This window comes from Cyprinus carpio, chromosome A4 (assembly GCF_018340385.1).
Source record: "Cyprinus carpio isolate SPL01 chromosome A4, ASM1834038v1, whole genome shotgun sequence".
In the NCBI taxonomy this organism is placed as follows: Eukaryota; Metazoa; Chordata; class Actinopteri; order Cypriniformes; family Cyprinidae; genus Cyprinus; species Cyprinus carpio.
The window spans coordinates 20,969,948-20,991,796 of record NC_056575.1 but is presented as its reverse complement, the minus strand read 5'-3'; the positions used below and the strand labels follow the sequence as shown (position 1 = coordinate 20,991,796).

Genomic DNA, 21,849 nt, shown 5'->3' with positions numbered 1-21,849 from the left:
ATTCACAAAGCTGACACTTCAAAGTTTACTGTTCGGGAATCAGAATTACTCAGACTGTTATGAAAATAGAGATATATAAGCTCAAACATGAAAACAAAAATAAAAATATTAAAAAAATATTTTTTTAAATATATAAAAAATGTTGATGTAGGATATGATTTTATAAACATAATGAAGCTACAGTCACAAGTCTACTAATGCTTTATTTGATATTTCAGAACATAATCTCCCAAACTGTAAATTTTATGAAATATTTTCTAAGACCATGTCATGTGTGTTTTTAGAGAAGGCTAATAAAAGGCTAATAAAATTGATTTATGGCCCCTTAAGCTCTCCTTTGTGCTATTATCTCATGTCTGGGCCGGCAGACTGCCCCATTCATGATTCTATTGTTGTCACTCGATGAGCCTTTACACCTCCGCCAGGTATGAGATATTATTCTCATTATTCTTTTATCATTATTCTTTTGTTTTATTCAGCCATTATAAGTCTTTATTCTGGCATTACAAGATTTACCAAGCCACATCACTTCAATCCCAGTATACATTTACCCAACTATTATCAAAAGTCTTTCTATAAAAATACAACAGAACATTTTCTTATGACCTTACGTGAATTATTATGACAAAATGCATTATGATGAAGAACTGCACCTGTAATGTAGCTGCATTAGAGCTAACAATAGCATCAAGCTACATAAGACAATTTATGAGATTATTAGTACCCTTTTACTCAAAACTCACTTTAAACCCCGATCAAGTGTTTGTAATAACTTTGTTTTGCGATCTCATGTGGAATTTGGTCGTTTACTGTTGTAAAAATATGCTATTTATAGCCTTTATATCGCTGCACAAATGAGCATTTCAGATGTAGATTTTCAATATTGTTATAAAAATGCCCCAAATCTCAAGAAAATCACATACAAACCATATACTAACGTAATCGTGTTTTTATTATTTGGATATTTCGTGGGTACAGAGGTTTCTCTGTTGTTGTGGTGGTCAGATATCAACACGGAAGTGTACAGGAACGGCATCACAGGATAGGACGGGGCGGGATATGATGCACAGTTATGATGGACAAGACAGGAGTGAATCAGGTCTCTGTCAGTGGCAGCGCGACCACGGAAGAGTAAACATGCTGAGACAGTTGTGAATTTACATTATGCCTTTAAATTAATAGTACCCACTGCAAATCATCCTAGGGGTGGCCATAGGGGCGCCCCTGACGGGAAACCATCCACAATAAACTAGCACAGCAAGAACATGGCCGATGACAAACACCAGTATGTGCTGCACAGAACAGAACAACACACACTAACAGAAGAGTGTACAACTTGAGTGAAACTCGAAAATGCACACTCACACAGACACCAGAGCTTACAGAGAGTGAACTAATGCTCATCCTGTTCCCTCACGACTGAAGAAAAACACATGGAGTATGAATGTCTAGAGCCCGACACTGAACCAAAACCAAACTGTCATTTACTCACTCTCATGTCATTCCAAACTGGTATGACTTTCTGGTATGAAGATATTTCTTAGAAAGTTGGTAACTTACTAATGAGTTCTATACAAGCACACAAACAAACAGATGTTTGTTTCATGTTTGACAGAAAAAAGTCATACAAGAATGACAGAGTGAATAAATGATGACGTGGTGAATCAAACATATGTGAGACACTGTTATTTATCTTTCTTTTTTATCTTATACCATTATAAAACATATTTTATAATAAGAGATGAAAGCTTCATCCTTAATCCATGGGATCCAGGCTTTAAAGCTGTTTATTATACTAAAGTTATGCTTTGTAATTGCCCTAATGAAATTAACCATAGTTTTGCACACTAGAGTTTAACTTAAATATAAAACTTCATTACGTATAGTATATGGTTTCCAAAATAAATAATAATAATGAAATGTCACAAATAAAATGAAAATGAAATGAGAAGTGTTGACTGCAGCATTAGTTGTTGCTCAATGTTGTACCATGATTATTTTTCCACGTTTTTACAGTGTTGCGTGTTGTAACCAATCACATCAGTCTGTTGAGTTTACAGGCGGTCAGATGAGTCATCGCTGATTTTGTTGTTCAGTGCACGCATGCTGATTGAATTCTGCTCTCGCGAATCCTCTCATGATAAACAACAAAGTGCAGATGTAGTTTTATGATGTAAGCAGGAGAACTAATTTTACATAATGATTACAACATTTTTTTTTCTTCTAATTTTTAAAAAGTTTTTTATTTAATGAAAAAATTGCCTTATTAAATGAACTATTATTTATAAGCTTTTTTCCCTTTTCTGGGCCTGAAATGGAGGATTTTTGTTCAATATTGATACTTAATATTTTGCAAAATGTGCTTTTGTTCTGAAACCTTGGCTGGTTTAGGCCTGTCATTGATAAATAATGTTGACAATAAAACCTTGGTTAGTTGTGATAATTAAACTGTTTTGATAAATGATTTATTGAATCTTTCAAATCAAACGGCTGATTCAATTAGAAATTAAACAATTTTCAATACTATTTAGGGCAGATAGGCTGGATAGTATGCACATTGAGATGCAGGGAAAGTGTCTATCTGAATGGGCCTTTGAATCACTGGCTCACTTGATTCATTCAAATTAATGAAAACTTGATTCCACTTGTGTGCAGCTTGTTACAGAACTCAGTTCTGATTGGCCAATCGCTGTTATTGTTAAGTTATCTTAAGTAGATAATTTTAACATTACATTTGCATAATACGTTTTACATAATACACACTATTAATCCAAAGGGGATGGTAAGGGGGGATGGTGGTTCCACTGAGGGGATGCTTTTTGTCATTTTTTTCAACCAGGGGGATGCCACAAACGCCCCCCCTCCACCCCAAATTGAGCCTTGTATATATATACTACTTCATAAGATACAGGCATATATACCAGTAGATTTAAAAGTGTTGTACACTTACAGTATTAGACAGCATTAAGACATTATGTACATCAGTAATTTTTTGTTATATAAATTATTTAATATTGTAAAGTAATTTCAGCAGATTTGCTTCACACAACCTTATGATGATTAATTTGTCTCCGCTTGATAATCTAAATAACATCTGAGCACTTAGGTCCCCATGTTCAGAATGAAACTTTAGATGTTTTTCTTCTCATCCTGCAGCTGTGAGTTGGTGAAGGACGATGGAGTCTGTTGAAGAGCTGCTCATGAACTCACTAAAGGAGCTGAAAAAAAAAGAACTGAAGGAGTTTCAGTGGCACTTACACAAAGATCATGAGTGTATATCAAAGAGTGAAATGGAGAAACAAGATAGGGTAAAAACAGTGAATAAGATAATGGCATGCTTTAGACCAGAAGAAGCTGTGAAGATCACGGTGGACATCCTTGGGAAGATGAGCCAGAATAACTTGGCTGAACAGTTAGAGAAGAAACACAAGAAAGGTAATGTTTAATTCTAGGGATGCACCAATACCGATACATATCGGGCCTGATACTGAGCTCCTGTACTCGTACTCATACTCGTACTCGTTAAAATGCCCCGATACCAAATGCCGATACCACCAAGCATGTGCTAAGTGCCATAATCAGACAAAGAAACACTGACAACAGAACAACAGACAGCAGAATGGAGTTACTAGAGATTAAGTTTGTCTACGTAGGATATCTATGCAATAAATATAATGTTAAACATTCAGTAACCCCTGTATAGTTGACGTGCCCGAGCTGATAAAGCACGCTGAGTGGATTGAGCGTGCAGCGGTGGAGATGCGTGAGCTTGTCGAGTGAATATACATTTCATCACTGAAAAGTTTGTAGTTCGGTCGCATATGTAAAAAAAAAGTAAGTAGAACAATGCACATGTTACTTAATGGTAGAGAGAGAGAGAGAGAGAGAGCATGCTCGCGCACTTCTATTGTGTGGTCTTTGATGTTCACTCACTTAGCACACGCATTTGGATTAAAATAAATCATAGAAAAGACCATATATAGGGGCATTCACTATAAACATAATTTATTTTCAACCTTAGGCATACATGACTTTCTGGCTAAAGAGAATCTAGCAGCCTGTGTGTAATGCGCTAGGCCAGGGGTCAGCAACAGTGGCACACGCTGGCACGTAAGCAATAGGGAAAACTGCATACTGATGTACATTTTGAGGTAATAACTTCTCATAGTCACACAGCCTGTTACAGGGCTCTAGAGTGCGACCTAATTTGGTGCGACCAGCCGTTCGAGGGAAAAAAAGTATCCGCGACTCTGAAAGTCTCCCTGTGGTTCGACAACAGACACTAGAGCCCTATATTTCAGCCCGAGCCTGACGGACCCTGACATTTTTACACCCCTCGAGCTGGGCTTCGGGATAATTTTCACGTCATAGTTCAGATGCGGGTGGTGTCTCCCGCCTGTTTTAGACTTCTCCTTACTTTTATATTTTAGACATCCATCAATTAGTGATGAAAAATAAATTGCCACGCTGGTGGAAACAACACAAGACCATGCTACCACGACCGACAAGAGCCGCTCGATGGTGTTTATTGTCCTGCCAGCAGCAGCGCAGCTGAACAGTTTTTTGTTCAAATACACGCAATAGGCTCAAGCTTGCCGCAAAGCCCTGGCAAAAGTAATTACCATAAATGTGACAAGGGGAAATAGTAAGGAGATATTTGAATTATTTACTAATAAACTAGTTTTTTCTGAGTCTGTGTCCCAAGGATGAAGTTGCTGATCCTGACTCGCCATCTCATTATACACGCCTTTAGAGAGAAATGCATCTGTATGGGTTATGATTATAATGAAAGAGTTTTTGTTTTTGATTCGTTTTATTTCTTTAAGTAGTCATTTAAAGCTTTCTATAGATATATTTATCATGTCTGTGAGGCATGTTTTCAATGAGTTTCGGTTTATTATTGTACTCCTGTTAAAGACGAGACGCAGAAAGCGCATCAAGTTTTTATTTTTTTTATTTTAGAAAAGCACAACGTTTTGTTGATATTGTGAGTGCACACAAATAAAAGACCCATTGCAGTTACGAATAATGTATTATTTTTACCTTTATGTGCAAAAATGACGGCGTATCTACTGAAAAAAATGCAAGTGATCATGCTGGCGTCTCCATGTCCTGAAGCGTTCAAACATGGTTATATGCTTGAACTGTTTTATATCTATAGATTTTATTTTAGGCAAGTCGTGATGATTTGAGAAGGCTAAATTGATCAAACATAGGCTAACTGTCTAACACTGGCCGCTTGGTAATTACTTTAAAAAAAAAAACTAAAAAAAAAAAAATGCTCCAAACGTTTTTCTAAATTAATAATAATAATAATAAAAAAACTAAATGAAATATAATCACTTTGTTATTACATACAAAACTATGAAGTATTTTAATAGCTGAGACAGTGGTATAAGCTGTTTAGCTGTTCAAATCAGACACTAGAGCATCCCTTCATTCAGACACAGTGTAAGATCTGATAAGAATCAGTGTAGAGGGGCCAAGTCTGGAAGATTTTGATGCTAGAGAGAAAGTGGCCAGCTGGTTTAGCCAAGACCAGAGATCAAGAAGGCGAAACTACAGGAGTTTGCCATCCAAGAGGCATGTGACTGCAATGGAGGATAGTCCTTAAGACATTGAGCCATGAGATGTTCAGTTTGAAGCCCTTAAAACACTTAATTTAGATTTTCTTTTTATTTCATTTATCTTGAAATATTTTAAGTTTAAATTTCAGCTCAGTGAAGCACTTTAAGCACCATCACTTTTTCAGTGTTACCTTTTGTGTAGAACTGTGCTTCAAATAAAGAACTTTATGTTGACCAGATTGTTAGTTAATCATTTACAAGTCAATATTGCCTATATGGACAGCAATTAAAAAAAAAAAGTGAACTTTTAAACTGCGGTATTAAATGTGATGTGGTCGAAAAATTTGAAAAAAAGAAAAAAAGTTAAGCGCACCAGTGCAAAAAGTTAGTTTAGAGCCCTGCTGATATGAGCTATAAATACTATTAAATACTATAAAGTGTGAGAATTAACTTGCGCTAGTCTACGGATGCACGCGCGAACGCTGCACATACTAGGTGCTTCAGATCAAAGCCTCAGCGGTCTAACAGCGCTCGTCAATGTCAAAATGACTGAGATGGCCAATCAAACCAAAATAGGCGGGGTTTACTGTTCACAGAAGCAGAGCATGAAGCATCAGTTTAACGTTAAAGAGCGCGAGGTAAGATGAAGCTGCAAATCATTTAATATTAGTCAACTTTTAATAATACGTTTTATAATAAAAGTTCATTATTTTCCATAAACTTTCATATATTTTAGATTCATTGCACACCAACTGAAATATTTCAGGTCTTTTATTGTTTTAATACTGATGATTTTGACATACAGCTCATGAAAACCCAAAATTCCTATCTCAAAAAATTAGCATATTTCATCCGACCAATAAAAGAAAAGTGTTTTTAATACAAAAAAAGTCAACCTTCAAATAATTATGTTCAGTTATGCACTCAATACTTGGTCGGGAATCCTTTTGCAGAAATGACTGCTTCAATGCGGCGTGGCATGGAGGCAATCAGCCTGTGGCACTGCTGAGGTGTTATGGAGGCCCAGGATGCTTCGATAGCGGCCTTAAGCTCATCCAGAGTGTTGGGTCTTGCGTCTCTCAACTTTCTCTTCACAATATCCCACAGATTCTCTATGGGGTTCAGGTCAGGAGAGTTGGCAGGCCAATTGAGCACAGTAATACCATGGTCAGTAAATGGTATTTTACTGACACTAATGGTTTTGGTTTTGGCACTGTGAGCAGGTGCCAGGTTGTGCTGAAAAACGAAATCTTCATCTCCATAAAGCTTTTCAGCAGATGGAAGCATGAAGTGCTCCAAAATCTCCTGATAGCTAGCTGCATTGACCCTGCCCTTGATAAAACACAGTGGACCAACACCAGCAGCTGACATGGCACCCCAGACCATCACTGACTGTGGGTACTTGACCCTGGACTTCAGGCATTTTGGCATTTCCTTCTCCCCAGTCTTCCTCCAGACTCTGGCACCTTGATTTCAGAATGACATGCAAAATTTGCTTTCATCCGAAAAAAGTACTTTGGACCACTGAGCAACAGTCCAGTGCTGCTTCTCTGTAGCCCATTTCCTGCACACGCCTGTGCATGGTGGCTCTGGATGTTTCTACTCCAGACTCAGTCCACTGCTTCCGCAGGTCCCCCAAGGTCTGGAAACGGTCCTTCTCCACAATCTTCCTCAGGGTCCGGTCACCTCTTCTTGTTGTGCAGCATTTTTTGCCACACTTTTTCCTTCCCACAGACTTCCTACTAAGGTGCCTTGATACAGCACTCTGGGAACAGCTTATTCGTTCAGAAATTTCTTTCTGTGTCTTACCCTCTCGCTTGAGGGTGTCAATGATGGCCTTCTGGACAGCAGTCAGGTCGGCAGTCTTACCCATGATTGCGGTTTTGAGTAATGAACCAGGCTGGGAGTTTTTAAAAGCCTCAGGAATCTTTTGCAGGTGTTTAGAGTTAATTAGTTGATTCAGATGATTAGGTTAATAGCTCGTTTAGAGAACCTTTTCATGATATACAAATTTTTTGAGATATATAATGTTGTTGAGAAATATAATGTAGCGATTCAGTATCGATTAATAAAAATCGTGTGGCAGCACTGACAAGTTATGAGCTTCTGAATGTTACTTTTTGCACAGCACAATCTCAGATCTCTGTGTGCAAGTGGTGTGTGTGTGTCTATTTGTGCACGCTCATCAATTAAAGCAGCGCATTAACAGTGATTAAACTGAACTGTTTTAATGCATTGGCCTTGTCACACACACACATATGGCACACTGTGTATCTGTTATTCACATTTTTTTTTTAAAGTTTAAAAAACTTTATTTAAAAATATTCAGAAACCATTTGCATCAAATTGTTTTTTTATCGTATCGTTTAAAAATGTGTATGTACCATATAAATACAGAATACATTAAAACTGGGGGTGGGGGGGTGTTGGCACAGTGGTTAACCAGAAAAATTAAAAAATGGCAAGTCATGCTGAAAACGTTGCCGACCCCTGCGCTAGGCAGTACGTTACTACTGTCCCTCTCGTTTTGCAACAGTACAAATATATGCAGGCGTTGCGCGTGTTTTGCTTGCTTGAGTGTTTCTGCATTATATGAGTGGCTTTGGAATATATATTGCAGCATATTTCATATAAAAAAATTTAAATAAAAAATGTGAATTCTATTTGTGAAAAATATCCCAGGAGATTCATAACGAGTGGTACTCTGCATTATTACAGCAAAGCGTGTCAATACAGTACTAAGTCGCTACAATGGAGCAGCTCTAATGCTATTAAATTACAGATAATGAACTATAGAGCAAAAACATTAACAAAGAAATTAACATAAACTTGTAAAATATATTTTAATGGGCATAATTAAGTGTGAAAATAACCAAAGGATATACAGTCAAACCAAAAATTATTCAGAGACCAGATATAAATTTGTATAATTTTTTACTAGTGGGTGCAGGACACTATAGTTCATTCATGTAAGTGAGGATAGCAAAATAAAGTAAACTGTGACAAATTATACCCAAAAATTCTTCAAACAGTGGACCAGTAAAACTGATACAAATTTGGGACCAAAAATTATTCAGAACAAGTCTGGGGAAAAAAATTGAAGTTCAGGTTTGCATGAACCTGGATGACAGCATGCCCAGGAGACTACAGGCAGTCATTAAAGCATCACTGCAGTGATGCTGCTAACGTACGACGCTGCTGACGTGTTTTCTGGTGCGCCCAATAACAAAGATAACATGTCAGCAGCGTCGTACGTCAGCAGCGTCACAGCAGTGTCGTGAACATGCTCACAACAGACCCGGAAGAGAAGAAAATGCTGAATAAAGTTGTAATTTTTGTTATTTTTGGAGCAAAATGTATATTCGATGCTTAAACAAATTCTAACGGACCCTCTGATGTCACATGGACTACTTTGATGATGTTGTTATTACCTTTCTGGACATGGACAGTATACTGTACAGACATTTTCAATGGAGGGTCAGAAAGCTCTCGGACTAAATCTAAAATATCTTAAACTGTGTTCCGAAGATGAACGCAGGTCTTACGGGTTTGGAACGACATGAGGGTGAGTCATTAATGACATCATTTTCATTTTTGGCGGAACTAACCCTTTAAGGCTAAGGGTTGCCCTACTAAGTATTGAGAGTTGTGTAAATACTGTCATACTAACTGCTGTTTGAATAATTTTTGGTTGATTGTAATCCATTAAATACCTTTCTAACAAAGTTATCTAACATTATCAAGATGAATTTGTTCTGACACAGTTTAACTATGAGTTTTTGTCATATTTTATTACCATCTTCTAAACTATAGATAATAAACTCTGATAATGTGAAATGTTGAAGGTGTCTGAATAAATTTTGGTTTGACTGTATCTATTTAATAAATTAAGTCAACCAGCTAACATTATACATACACTTTTGGTTTTTGTACCTAATATTGTAAAAATTACAAATACAGTAATTAAAGCTGCAAGCAGCAATGAAAGGGCCCTCATACCCGGGCTCACCACCACCACCCGGTGGCCATAGGAGAGCACCGAACTTTGGGCCATATGCTTATAAAATGATAAATATTTGTGCCCCATTTCCTGCTGCCAACAGGTGACACTATGATTATAACTGAATATTGGCATGTAAATGTCTTCAGGCCAGGACTCTTACCAAACATGCAAAGTTTCGGGCAGATCAGACATTGCATGTTTAAGTTAGTGTAAAAGAAGTAATTTCCTGTTGCCAGCAGGTGGCGCTAAGACTATAAATAAATATTGGCCTAAAGATGAGTTCAGGCCAGGACCCATATCAAACACATGAACTTTGGGCAGACCGTATATTGCATGTTTAAGTTAGTTTAAAATAAGTAATTTCCTGTTGCCAGCAGGTGGCGGTATGATTATAACTGAAATATTGGCCTTAAGATCTGTTGAGACCAGGAATCTTATCAAACATGTGAAGTTTAGGGCAGATCAGACATTTCATGTTTAAGTTAGTTTAAAATAAGTCATTTCCTGTTGCCAGCAGGTGGCGCTACAATTATAAGTGAATATTGGCCTTTAGATGTGTTCAGACCAGGACTCTTATAAAAGGTGTGACGTTTGGGGCAGATTGGGCATTGTATGCATGAGTTACAACAACTTCCTGTTCCATAGTATTAATAGCATCCTTTAGCATATAGTAAGTGTTGCTAGCATGTTTGAGAATATTCCTAGCATGATTAGCACACTATGTCATATTTTACTGTGTTGCTAATAGTGCATAAAAGTGTAAAACGTCACTTCCTGTTACCAGTAGGTGGCGCTATAACTATAACCAAATATGAGCTTGTAGATATCTTCAGGCCAGGACTCTAATCAAACTTTTGAAGTTTGAGGCAGATTGGACATACAATGTATTGTATGCATGAATTACAGTAATGTACTGCTTCACTGCATTAATAGCATGCTTTAACACTTAGCTAAGCATGCTTCTAGAATGTTGCCAGCCTATTTAGCACTTGTTGATGCTTTTTATTATGTTGCTAGGAGTCCATAACAGTGTTAACCATGTCACTTCCTGTTACCAGCAGGTGGCACTATGACTATAACTGAATTTGGGCATGTTGATGTGTTCAGGACATGACTCTTGTCAAACGTGTGAAGTTTGGGGCAGATCAAACATTGCTTGCCTGAGTTACAGCAACTTCCTTTATCACTGCATTAGTAGCATGCTTTAGCACTTAGCAAAGTGTTGCTAGCATGTTTTAGTATGTTTCTAGCATGTTGCCAGCCTATTTAGCACTTGTTGACACTTTTAATATGTTCCTAGGAGTCCATAACAGTGTTAACCATGTCACTTCCTGTTGCCAGCAGGTGGCGCTATGACTATAACTGAATTTGAGCAGTTGATGTGTTCAGAATAGAATACTTATCAAACATGTGAAGTTTGGGGCAGATTGGACATTGCTTGCCTGAGTTACAGCAACTTCCTGTTTAATGGCAAAACATCAAATTTTGTCAGGCCGCCAGGGACACGCCCCTTGACGAAAACTCAAAATCTTTGCAATTTAATGTCACAAAGTCTTATGATGACCCTCACCAAATTTGAAGATGAACCGATTAAAACTGTAGGAGGAGTTTGTCAAAGTACGAGGCATAGACATGGCAAAAACTGTACAAAAATCGTACAGGAAATTCAATATATCGTACTTCCTGTTGGGTTTTGGATTTTGTATTAGAGACTTCCTTGTAGGTAATGGTGTGTAGGTTTCATGCTTGTACCTGAAACGCAGCTCGAGGCGCACTCCATTGAAATTTAACAGGTGGTGCTATCGAGCCATTTTGCCACACCCACTTCTGAAACCTATATCAGATGTAAATTTTCGCCAGTTCTGATGCGTGTGCAAAGTTTCGTGAGTTTTGGAGCATGTTTAGGCCCTCAATAATGAGATTAGATTTGCTTTGGGAGGAGGAGGAGTAGAATGGATGGATTAATTGAGGGTGGTTGCTCGAACGGTGGTTGGTCTGTATATATATTTGTTGGTATCGGTACTCGGTAACAGCAAGTACCAAAAACAAAAGTATCGAGTACTGAAAAAGTGGTATTGGTGCATCCCTATTTAATTCACTGTGACTGTAGCATGATTGGTTGTTTAGTGGTCTGACGGTTTGACATAAACTTTCCTCTTTCATGATTGCATGATTTTTGTTTCTCAGTGAGTATTTTTCTCTCCCTCTCACAGCTCAGGCTGAGGGCAATACGAACACATCTGTCCCTGTTGGAGCTTATTCAGGTCAGATCTGGAGTAAATAATCACTGCCTGTAAATTGAAACGAGAAAATATAACTGAAGCAGCACTTACAGGGCCAATCACATCAGCGGCAGATCTTATACAAATATAATGAATAGAACAGTGTCCCCATTGATTCCCAGTCTACAATAGTCTAAAAGTCTTAATTAAACATCTTATTTAATGTAATACAATTATTTATTAAAGTTAAACAATATGTGGTATTGTTTAACACCAGATTGATTTGGTGTCATTAAGGCATGATTGCAATCACACATGCAAAGTTTCATTTAAGCAGGTTAAAACATGTTGTAAATACAGCCTTGCACCCTGTTTGATGTGCTAAATGATGTGGAAACCATTTATCAGCTTTTAGTAACATTAGTCAGCATGGCCTAAAGATGATCTCAATCAATAAGTCATCTGAAAAGAACATTGAAAAAAACATACTCAGAAATTGTAAAATTTAAATGAAGTTGTTAGGGATTGACTATGTTGTTTTGAGCTGTATGAATTTAATCTGTCTGCATCAGATCATGCTGATATGAAAAATATTATATTTGTCAAATGTATTTAATGTTTGTTTTTTTGTCAATCGTATTTATTTGTTTTTAATTATAGAGCTGCAAAACTTCTTGAAAACTCACAAAAACAACATGAAGAAGAAAGCAAAATGTATTTTTGAGGGCAACAAAGAAAGCGACACAGATCTCAAGACTGTTTACACAGAACTGTTCATCACAGAGGGAGAGATGGAAGATGTCAATCAGCAACATGAGATTCTGAAGATTGATGATGCTTTCAAGAACAAAAAAACACAGGACAAACCAATCAAATGCAAAGATATATTTACTGAACTGAGGAAAAGGAATGAGGAGAAGATTGTGCTGTCCAAGGGAGTTGCTGGCATCGGAAAAACAGTCTCTGTGCACAAGTTCATCCTGGACTGGGCAGAAGGAAACACCAATCAGGATATATAGTGTGTGTTCCTGTTTCCATTCAGAGACATCAACGTGATTAAAGATAAAGAGGTTAGTCTCCATGAGTTTCTGCTGAAATTTTATCCTGAACTGACGGACCTGGAGAAATCTAAGTTATATAAGGAATGTAAGCTAGCGTTTATATTTGATGGACTTGATGAGAGTCACCTGCCATTAAACTTTAAAAGCAAAACATTGGACACTGTTGAGGAAAGAGCATCTGTAGATGTGCTGTTTACAAGTCTTGTAAAAGGGAAGCTGCTTCCATCAGCTCTTGTCTGGGTGACATCACGACCAGCAGCAGCCAATCAGATCCCTCCTCAGTATGTGGGTTTGTTTACTGAGGTGCGAGGATTCACTGACCAGCATAAGGAGCAGTACTTCAGAAAGAGAATCACAGATATGAGTCTGGCCGACAGAATCATCTCACACATTAAGATGTCTCGTAGTCTCTACATCATGTGCCACATTCCTGTGTTCTGCTGGATCACAGCCACGGTACTTCAGGATATTCTCATCAAGAACAATACAGAGAACATAAGCACAACACTCACTGAAATGTATATTCACTTCCTGCGGATACAGATGGACAAGAAGAGCCAGAAGTATGATGAACAGGAAAAAAGAGAACATTCAGACCACTTAAAAGTAAATAGTAAGATGATTTTGAATTTAGCTAAGCTAGCGTTTGAACAGCTGAAGAAGGAAAGCATTGTGTTCTATGAGAAGGATCTGAAAGAATGTGGTATTAATGTGAGTAAAGACACTGAGTTCACAGGAATGATCGCTGAGATCTTTAGGATGGAAGATGGACTTTATAAGACAAAGGTCTTCTGCTTTGTTCATCTGAGTGTTCAAGAGTTTCTTGCTGCATTGCATGTTTTCATCTGCTACCTGAACAAGAACATGCGAGAGCTTTGGTTTTTCTTTGAAGATTCACAGAATACAGCCATGCAAATGCTTCAGTTCTTCTTTAGAAATGTCAAATTTCATGACTTAACAAAGAGGGCCACTGATAAAGCCATAAAGAGTAAGAGAGGACATCTGGACCTGTTCCTGCGGTTTCTGATGGGCATTTCACTGGAATCCAGTCAGAACCTGCTCAAAGGCCTGATCAGACACACTAAAGACACCAGTGTGAGCATCAGGAAAATAAGTGCACACATTAAAGAATTACAAAAACAGGACATCTCAGATGAAACTTCAGTCAACCTATTTTACTGCTTACTTGAGCTCAAGGATCATTCATTATATGAGGAAATCCAGAGTTCCCTCAGTTCAAATGCACATCCAGGAAAAGACCTCTCATCTTCAATGTGCACAGTGTTGACCTACATACTGCTGATGTCTGAGAAAGTGCTGGATGAGTTCAACCCAAAGAGGTTCACGTCGTCATCTTCAAACTACACAAGACTCGTTCCAGCTGTGAGATACTGCAGAAAAGCCCTGTGAGTAATTTCAATGTCTGCTGTTCAATTAAATGTTTTGTTCTATATCATTAAACAATTAAATGTCAAAATAATATGTGAAATATTTTCCTGTCTGGATTATGAAGGGTATAATAAATTATTGCAGAAACACTGAAAATCAGAAAATAATCTGTCTAAATATTGTTTTTCCAGTTTTGATGGCTGTGGTCTTGATGAAACATGCTGTGAAACTGTGTCTTCTGCTCTACAATCATCAAACTCTCATCTGACAGAGCTGGACCTGAGTAACAATCACCTGCTGGATTCAGGAGTGAAGCTGCTGTTTGATGGACTGAAGAGTTCACACTGTCAACTGAACATACTGAGGTTTGACATTTACATTCACTCAATGACTGTGTTCAAATATGTGGATGAATAGATGTTATAATAACTGTATCAAGTAGATATTTCTTGTCTATATTGTAGTATGAATGTCTCAGGAGACAAGGCAGGCAATACCTACTCAAAAACATGGTGAGAATACAATCAGGGCTTCTAAGCACCCTGGAAAACCTTGGATTTTGTAATGCTGTTTTCCAATTATGAGAATGAAGTAATACTTGTTTCCTTAAGTGACTTCTTTGAACAGTTTGTTGCAATGAACTGTTTTGTGTTAATGAAGAAAAAAAAAACATGTTCCTTTTCTTTAAGAATTTGATTATTATTTATTTTCACTTCATGAGTGAAATCCTCAGCTCAGAGGATCATATTACTCTTGGTTCCTGACTGACTCAAAAGTGAGTTGAACTGGATCAGTTTGATTCATGAATGATTTGCTGCAGTGTTAGGCAGGAATGTTTAATTAGCTGTAAACTCTAAATTTATAGTTAATTAATAGTTTATTAATTGTAGATTCAAAGTTGTTAACATTTAGTTATGAACAAATAGTGAGTTTCTAATTTATTATTACTGTAACAATTTATTTTTGTTTAAATAGCTTGTTAGTAAAGACTTATATAGTGTTTCTTCATCCTTTATTAACAACTTGTTAACTATACCAAGTTAACAACTTATATGCAATGTATTTTACACCAGTATTAAATGAGATGTTAATGGTTCATGAATACATTTAGATTTACATTTAAATGCTTTGTATAAAGTGAAATGATGCACATTTAATACTTAGTGTCTTTGTAAACATTATAAGAACAAAACAACTCTGCCATTTGAGAATTGAGATTAACAGTGTTGTGATCCACACCCACATGCTTAAAAGCAGCAGAGATTGAAATTGTGATGAATATGCACAAATATGGGCAAAGTGTGAATAGTCTATAATCTGTAATTCAGATAATACAAAGTAGGCCTATGTGTCTACAAACAAACAACAGAGCAAAAAAATATATAATTTTATGTAATTTTTAAATGATTTTCTCAAGAATTTGTAACAAAACCTACATTTCACATGATTTTAAATGCATTTTTGCAGAACTTTACTTTTTACCTTAACAGTGCATTTTTCTGCAGAGTTCAGTTTGTGCCTAATAGATCCTCAACAAAAAGTGAATATAACTCATACATAGTGTTTTTGAAACAAAATTGTGATTGTACCTCTTTGCCATGGAGCATTCTTTGACTTCCTGTCTTTTCTGACATTTTTTTTGCCCTTGACCAACTTTTTCTTCTTCATGTTCTTTACCATATCGTTGTCTGAGGTAGAATCAGATCTAGAAGTTTCAGATAAAGAAAACTATCATCAGAGGATGGTGATTTACTAGTGTCATCTTTCATTTTGATATACTTGTTAAACAAGACAATGAAAAGGATACTTCAAGTTCAGAATATTGTACATAATATTGTTGTGTAAAGGAACATGAAGAACATCAAAATTATCAAATTAAAATTCTGAAAATGAATGTCTGCTGTGTTTTTAATCTAGTATCCAGTAAGTGTATGAATTGAGTTCTGAATTATCACATAAGAAGAAATAAAGAGTTAAAGACAGAAGACAGGGAAAGGAAACACAGGCTAGTGGACGTGCACACAACAGTACCACTGTTAAAAACAGTAGGGCACACTGTTGCATGTACACTAGTACTAAACTTTACTTTTCTTATGTACCATCAGTGCCTGATAATTTAATTTAGTGGTTTACTTTGATTATACCCTTTATCCGTACCTGAGGCCAGCTCCAAGTAATCTCTCTCCTTGGTTAGTGCTTCAGTCTTCTCCTGCAGGTGTTCTATCTTTAATTCATGGAACCTTTTTTTGTTCTGTCAGATGTGCAGAAATGCAATGGACACACCTATCAATAATTTTATTCCTTAATTCAGTTTTTGTAGTGTTTAATTTATTTTATTGTGTAATTTATTTGGTTATGTAATATGTAGGGTTATTTTTTTTTGTTAAATTTATTTTCTGTATGTCATCATTCCTGATCAACAAGAAATAATATGAAGTATTTTAAGAGAGTGTCAGATTTGAAAATAAGATAATGGTGCGTATTAGGTATGTGCATCTCATGACTCAAGCCGATACGATATGCATAGCCAATGATACAATATATTAAATATACATATGAAGCAGCTACCAATGCAATGTGATACGATTCATCCCTGTTACAATATAGTGCAATCCAGTTTCAATTAGATTTGATTCAACACAATGTGATTCGATGCAATGTGATGCAATGGAGAAAAAAATGATCACTTTTAATGCCACGAGGCCTGTTTCATAAAACAAGTTAACCAAATAAGCCAGGCTTATTTCAGTTAGTCTGACTCACTGTCAAATGATTTGGTTCCATAAAAAAAATGTAACATAGGCCTAGATCAAGCTTTGTTACTATTGCAACTTATGCTGGGAAACTAACCTGGTCTAAAGCAGGTTAACTGTCAGACTAAGCTAAGCTCCTCTACTGACCAATAGAAACACAATGATATTACCACTGTCTCACTGTAAAGATCAGTCCACTGAAGGCAAGCGTAGTGAGAATCCAAGTGCAGTTTATTTACAAGGTGTAATCCAAAACATCCAAAACATCCAAACATAATCCAAACAAGAAACGAAGACTTGACTAGACTTGACTTGACTCGATTTGACTTTAACAGATTTGACAGAAACACACTAGACTCACCAACAGCAGGTTACAACATTAATACACGTCTAGGCACAATGGCAAAAACATGGCTACTTATACAGACAATGAGGGTCAACCAATGGGAAACAAGACACATGACTAAAGCAACCAGAACTGATAATCACATGACAAGACAATAACCAATGAGAACATGACACATACGCAAGGCAGAGATGCATTAGGGCAAGGGAAGCATTAATCAAACTACAAAATAAAAGACATGAAAACAATTAACAATAAAACAAAACCCAAAACAGACCTTACACTCACATACTATTATTTGTCATTGTGTTTTTTGTTTTTTTACAGATTCTAGCCATGCAGCCTTTCTCTCTGGTTTTAATGCAGCTGTACCTTTTGTAGTTATCAGAACATCAGAACATAAAAATATGAAATTGCTCTTTAAAGCATTAAAATAACTTCATCAAAAGTTTAAATCACTGAATTAAAAATGAAAATAAATAATAAAGAAAATGACTACATTTTAACTGCTATAAGAAACACACATTAACTAATTTGAGCTTAATTAGTACTGAAACCTACTAGCTTACATTTGATTTACCTATTACAATAGTTATCTTACAGTTACTGCTATCATAAAAATACAATTTCTACAAAAGACACATTTAATGTCCAATTTTTTTTTAGCTAATCGTATATTTTATCAGAATTATTGCCTACTATTTGATTGCGCTCTGTTTAGCGTGCATGAGCGCAGCTGTGCTCGTTCTTTGAGTTCGGTCTGTCTGTTTTGTGTGATTAAAATGACATTTTCTCATGTCAGCATCGCATATACTGATGAAGAATATAACTGTGGCATGCCAGTTATGCACCGAGGAAAACACAGCATCTCAAATGCATTAAATGGCACAAATATATTCACTGTTTGTAATGGTGGATCGATTTGATCCGTGATCGGCTGCTTAAGAATAAGCATGCACAAATTAGTGAGATTGTGTGAATTTAATTTGTCGTTAATGGAACTGCTTTAGCCCTGATTGATTTGTTAGGTTATTTCAAGTCAGGTTTTGGACTTTAATCCCAGTTTTTCCTCAGGTCTCCGTGGTGTTGTGATGTGTCATATTTACGCAGCAGCAGCAGCAGCAGCGGTGATGAGAGAGTGTGCTTGAGAAACAGTTTAGAGAGGAGAAATAAATCTATATATAAAATATTGATCACAGATTATCGGTCACTTTCTAAATAAAGTATATCACATCCACTTGTAATTATATATAAATAAATTGGTTTTTACTAAAGCAAATGTGTTATAAATGATGCATCGCAATATAAATGAGAACTTGTATCCGATGCACACTTTTTAAACCGATCGTTAACTTTTTATGCCGATACACCAAGCGAATCGGAGAATCCCATCCCTAGTGGGTATTCCAGATTAAGCTGTATATTTATCATTACATCACTTTTATCAGCCATATTATGTTGTAATTAATAAAAGCTCATTAATAAAAGGTAATCTAAAGTTTTCGGCACCAATCACCCTAGCCTTAATTGCTAAGAAATGGTTGTAAAGGATCGGTCCACTGTAGCAAATATTCAGAAAATCAAGCTAAATTATATTAAACATCTCGACTGACTTTTTTGCCAAGCTCAGTACAACTTTCAGAAACTTTATTGAAAAGTTTCAGACAGAAAATATAAGATTACGATGTTTACTAAATTATCAATCAATTTCATGACTACAACCACAAGACACCTGATTAAATATAAAGTGAAAAGTGAAAAAAGGCTTAATTGCTTACATGTATCAGCGACTGGCATTTCTTCTATTTGTTTCCTCAGTATCACCACCACATTCAGAGCAAATGTGCAAGCTCCTCGATTTCTATAAAACGCCATCTCTTTTTTAGCACTATCAACTCCTATCAAGCGGGCGATGCGTCTAAAGGATCAGACAAATGGAATGGATCAGTGTGTTTGGTAAGAAGATTCTCAAATGCATTTATAAGGTGTTAACACAATTTTAAATATATAGACATTAATTAATCAATTTATTAATAATTTTTTGTGCTTAGGGTTTGTCAACATGGAAGAAATACGGTGCAAAAATAGCCATTCAAAAGCATCACTGTGTGATTAGATGCGATTCATTTACAGGTAATAATCCCACTCAGACAACGGCCTGATGGTATAAAGTTACATGCTATTGATCTAGTAGATACATTTTCAATTCATAACCATGTGAATTTAAAAATCTTAAACTGTGGCATACTTTCGAATCGGCTTTGCTGATTTTAATACAGAGTTTAGGTTATGCAGTCACATCTTACTGGAATGCGGGAGTATATGATAGCAGGGAAAACAGCATAGAACAGCAGGCAGAAAATAGCAGGCAGAAAAATTTATTTATAAAAACAAAAAAGCATCACATCGTTCAAAGACTTTGCTTAAATAAAGAGGGAGAAGTGGATGGTCAGAAGCTAGAACCTAATTTAACAACTGACTGTCAGCAGATATTTTAAAACCCAGTGTGAAATGCTTTTATAAAATAATGCCAGGATAATAGTAAACCAGATGTAGTGATGTATATGTTAAACAGCTAGATAGTTAAGTTTTGCTAGATTAAAATTTTGGTAACACTTTAAAATAAGTATCCATTAGTTATGTAGTTAGTAATTAGTTAGTAATGAATTAACTATCATGAGCAAACAATGAACAATACATTTATTCCAGTATTTATTAATCTTTGTAAAGGTTAGTTAATGAAAATACAGTTCCTTGTTAGTTCATGTTAATTCACAGTGCATTAACTAATGTTAACAAGCACAACTTTTGATTTTAATAATGCATTAGTAAATGTTGAAATTATTATTATCTAAGATTAATAAATGCTGTAGAAGTATTGTATGTAAACTAAAGTAGTTAACTATGTGGAAGTAAAATAATGACTAAAGTATTTGAAATAAAAAGCTTGTTGAATTGCACTAATTGAAAAAACATACATTGCATTAACTCTGCTTGAATTTTAATGTATTGTGTTTTTAGAGCTTGCATTTTTATGGGCTGAAATTCAACATGGTTGTATGCTTAAACTGTGAATATTTCAATTCAAAACATTTCACATACATTTTCATTATAACATATTCAATAATCCAAATTCACCTTTCAGATTTCACTTCCAAAACATTTAGTCTGTTTAAAAATTTTACCTATAATATTCAACAGGTAATTGTCGGTCCATTTTATTTCGCTTTACAAATTCGCCACCACCAGTTCATTGGTTAAAATTTGGCAGAAAATACAACACTGCACATCCAAGAACTGCAGGAAAAGCAGTAGATTACCTGTGCGTGATCTGCTGCTAGTCGGCCTCACCAGCAGGTGTCGCTAGTGGCTGTAGACAAGGCATTCATTGTCAATTTCATTCACAAAAACAGATTTACAGAAATGGGAAGTATATATGATAATCATCATGGCCAGTATATATTCAGAAAATATGGTAAACGAGACAAAAGCAGTGTTTGTTTAATTCCATGTCTTCACGATTGCTTTCCCTGTGCATAACCTACATATAAGTAGCATTCTCTACCGCAAACAAGATTATAACGTTATTCCCACCCGATGCTGATGCACAGATTCAAACTAGACGTACATTTAAGGGAAACGGTGCAGTCAAACCACTTATTATTAACATTTCACCAAAAATTAAAGAATAACACTTTTTTAATTACAGTGACAATGATGAACTCACTATTTGTATATAGTCTATTAATGTATTAACTACAGTTTATAAACTACTAATGAACTACAATAGTTTTAAAATGAATTATTAAGTGCTTTGTTATTGTATAATTATTATAAAATGTTACCAATGAAGTCTAATTGCACTGTATTTAGCACAAACATGCACTGCAGATTATAAACTATATAAAGTCATACATTCACATTAATATAACTGTTTGTTTTGTTCTTTACACAGGTTATGTGGATGTAATCTCACTGCTCGGTCCTGTGAGGGTTTGTCTTCAGTTCTACAATCCTCAAATTCCCATCTAAATGTGCTGGACCTGAGTAACAATGACCTGCAGGATTCAGGAGTGAAGTTACTTTCTGAAGGATTGAAGAGTCCATACTCTAAGCTGAAGATATTAAGGTTTGAATTTGAAATACTTGATTTAACTTGCAAAACAATGCAAAATAATTAATTACTAAAAAAAATCACACTAAGATTTATTCTGTATGTAATTACTGTGTTCTTCTTGTTTAGATTTTCCATCTGTAACATCACTGCTCAGTCCTGTGAGAGTTTGTCATCAGCTCTACAATCCTCACACTCTGTCCTGAAAGAGCTGGACCTGAGTAACAATGATCTGCAGGATTCAGGAGTGAAGCTACTTTCTGAAGGATTGAAGACTCCATACTCTAAGCTGAAGATATTGAGGTTTGAATTTGAAATACTTTATTAACTTGCAAAACTATGCAAAATAATTACTTACTAAAAAAAAATCACACTGTTAAGATTTATTCTGTAA

General features: G+C 35.9%; 1 protein-coding gene across 1 annotated transcript in view; it reads left to right on the top strand.

Annotated features, from left to right (window-relative positions):
• The first annotated feature begins 2,457 nt into the window (after positions 1-2,457).
• LOC109055444 (NACHT, LRR and PYD domains-containing protein 12-like) overlaps positions 2,458-21,849 on the top strand; it is a 61,381-nt gene continuing 41,989 nt past the window's right edge. The window contains 6 exon segments of the mRNA XM_042743672.1: positions 2,458-3,435; positions 11,784-11,834; positions 12,453-14,259; positions 14,434-14,607; positions 21,297-21,470; positions 21,585-21,758. Coding sequence (XP_042599606.1) covers positions 3,177-3,435; positions 11,784-11,834; positions 12,453-14,259; positions 14,434-14,607; positions 21,297-21,470; positions 21,585-21,758 — 2,639 coding nt within the window. The 5' untranslated portion in view covers positions 2,458-3,176.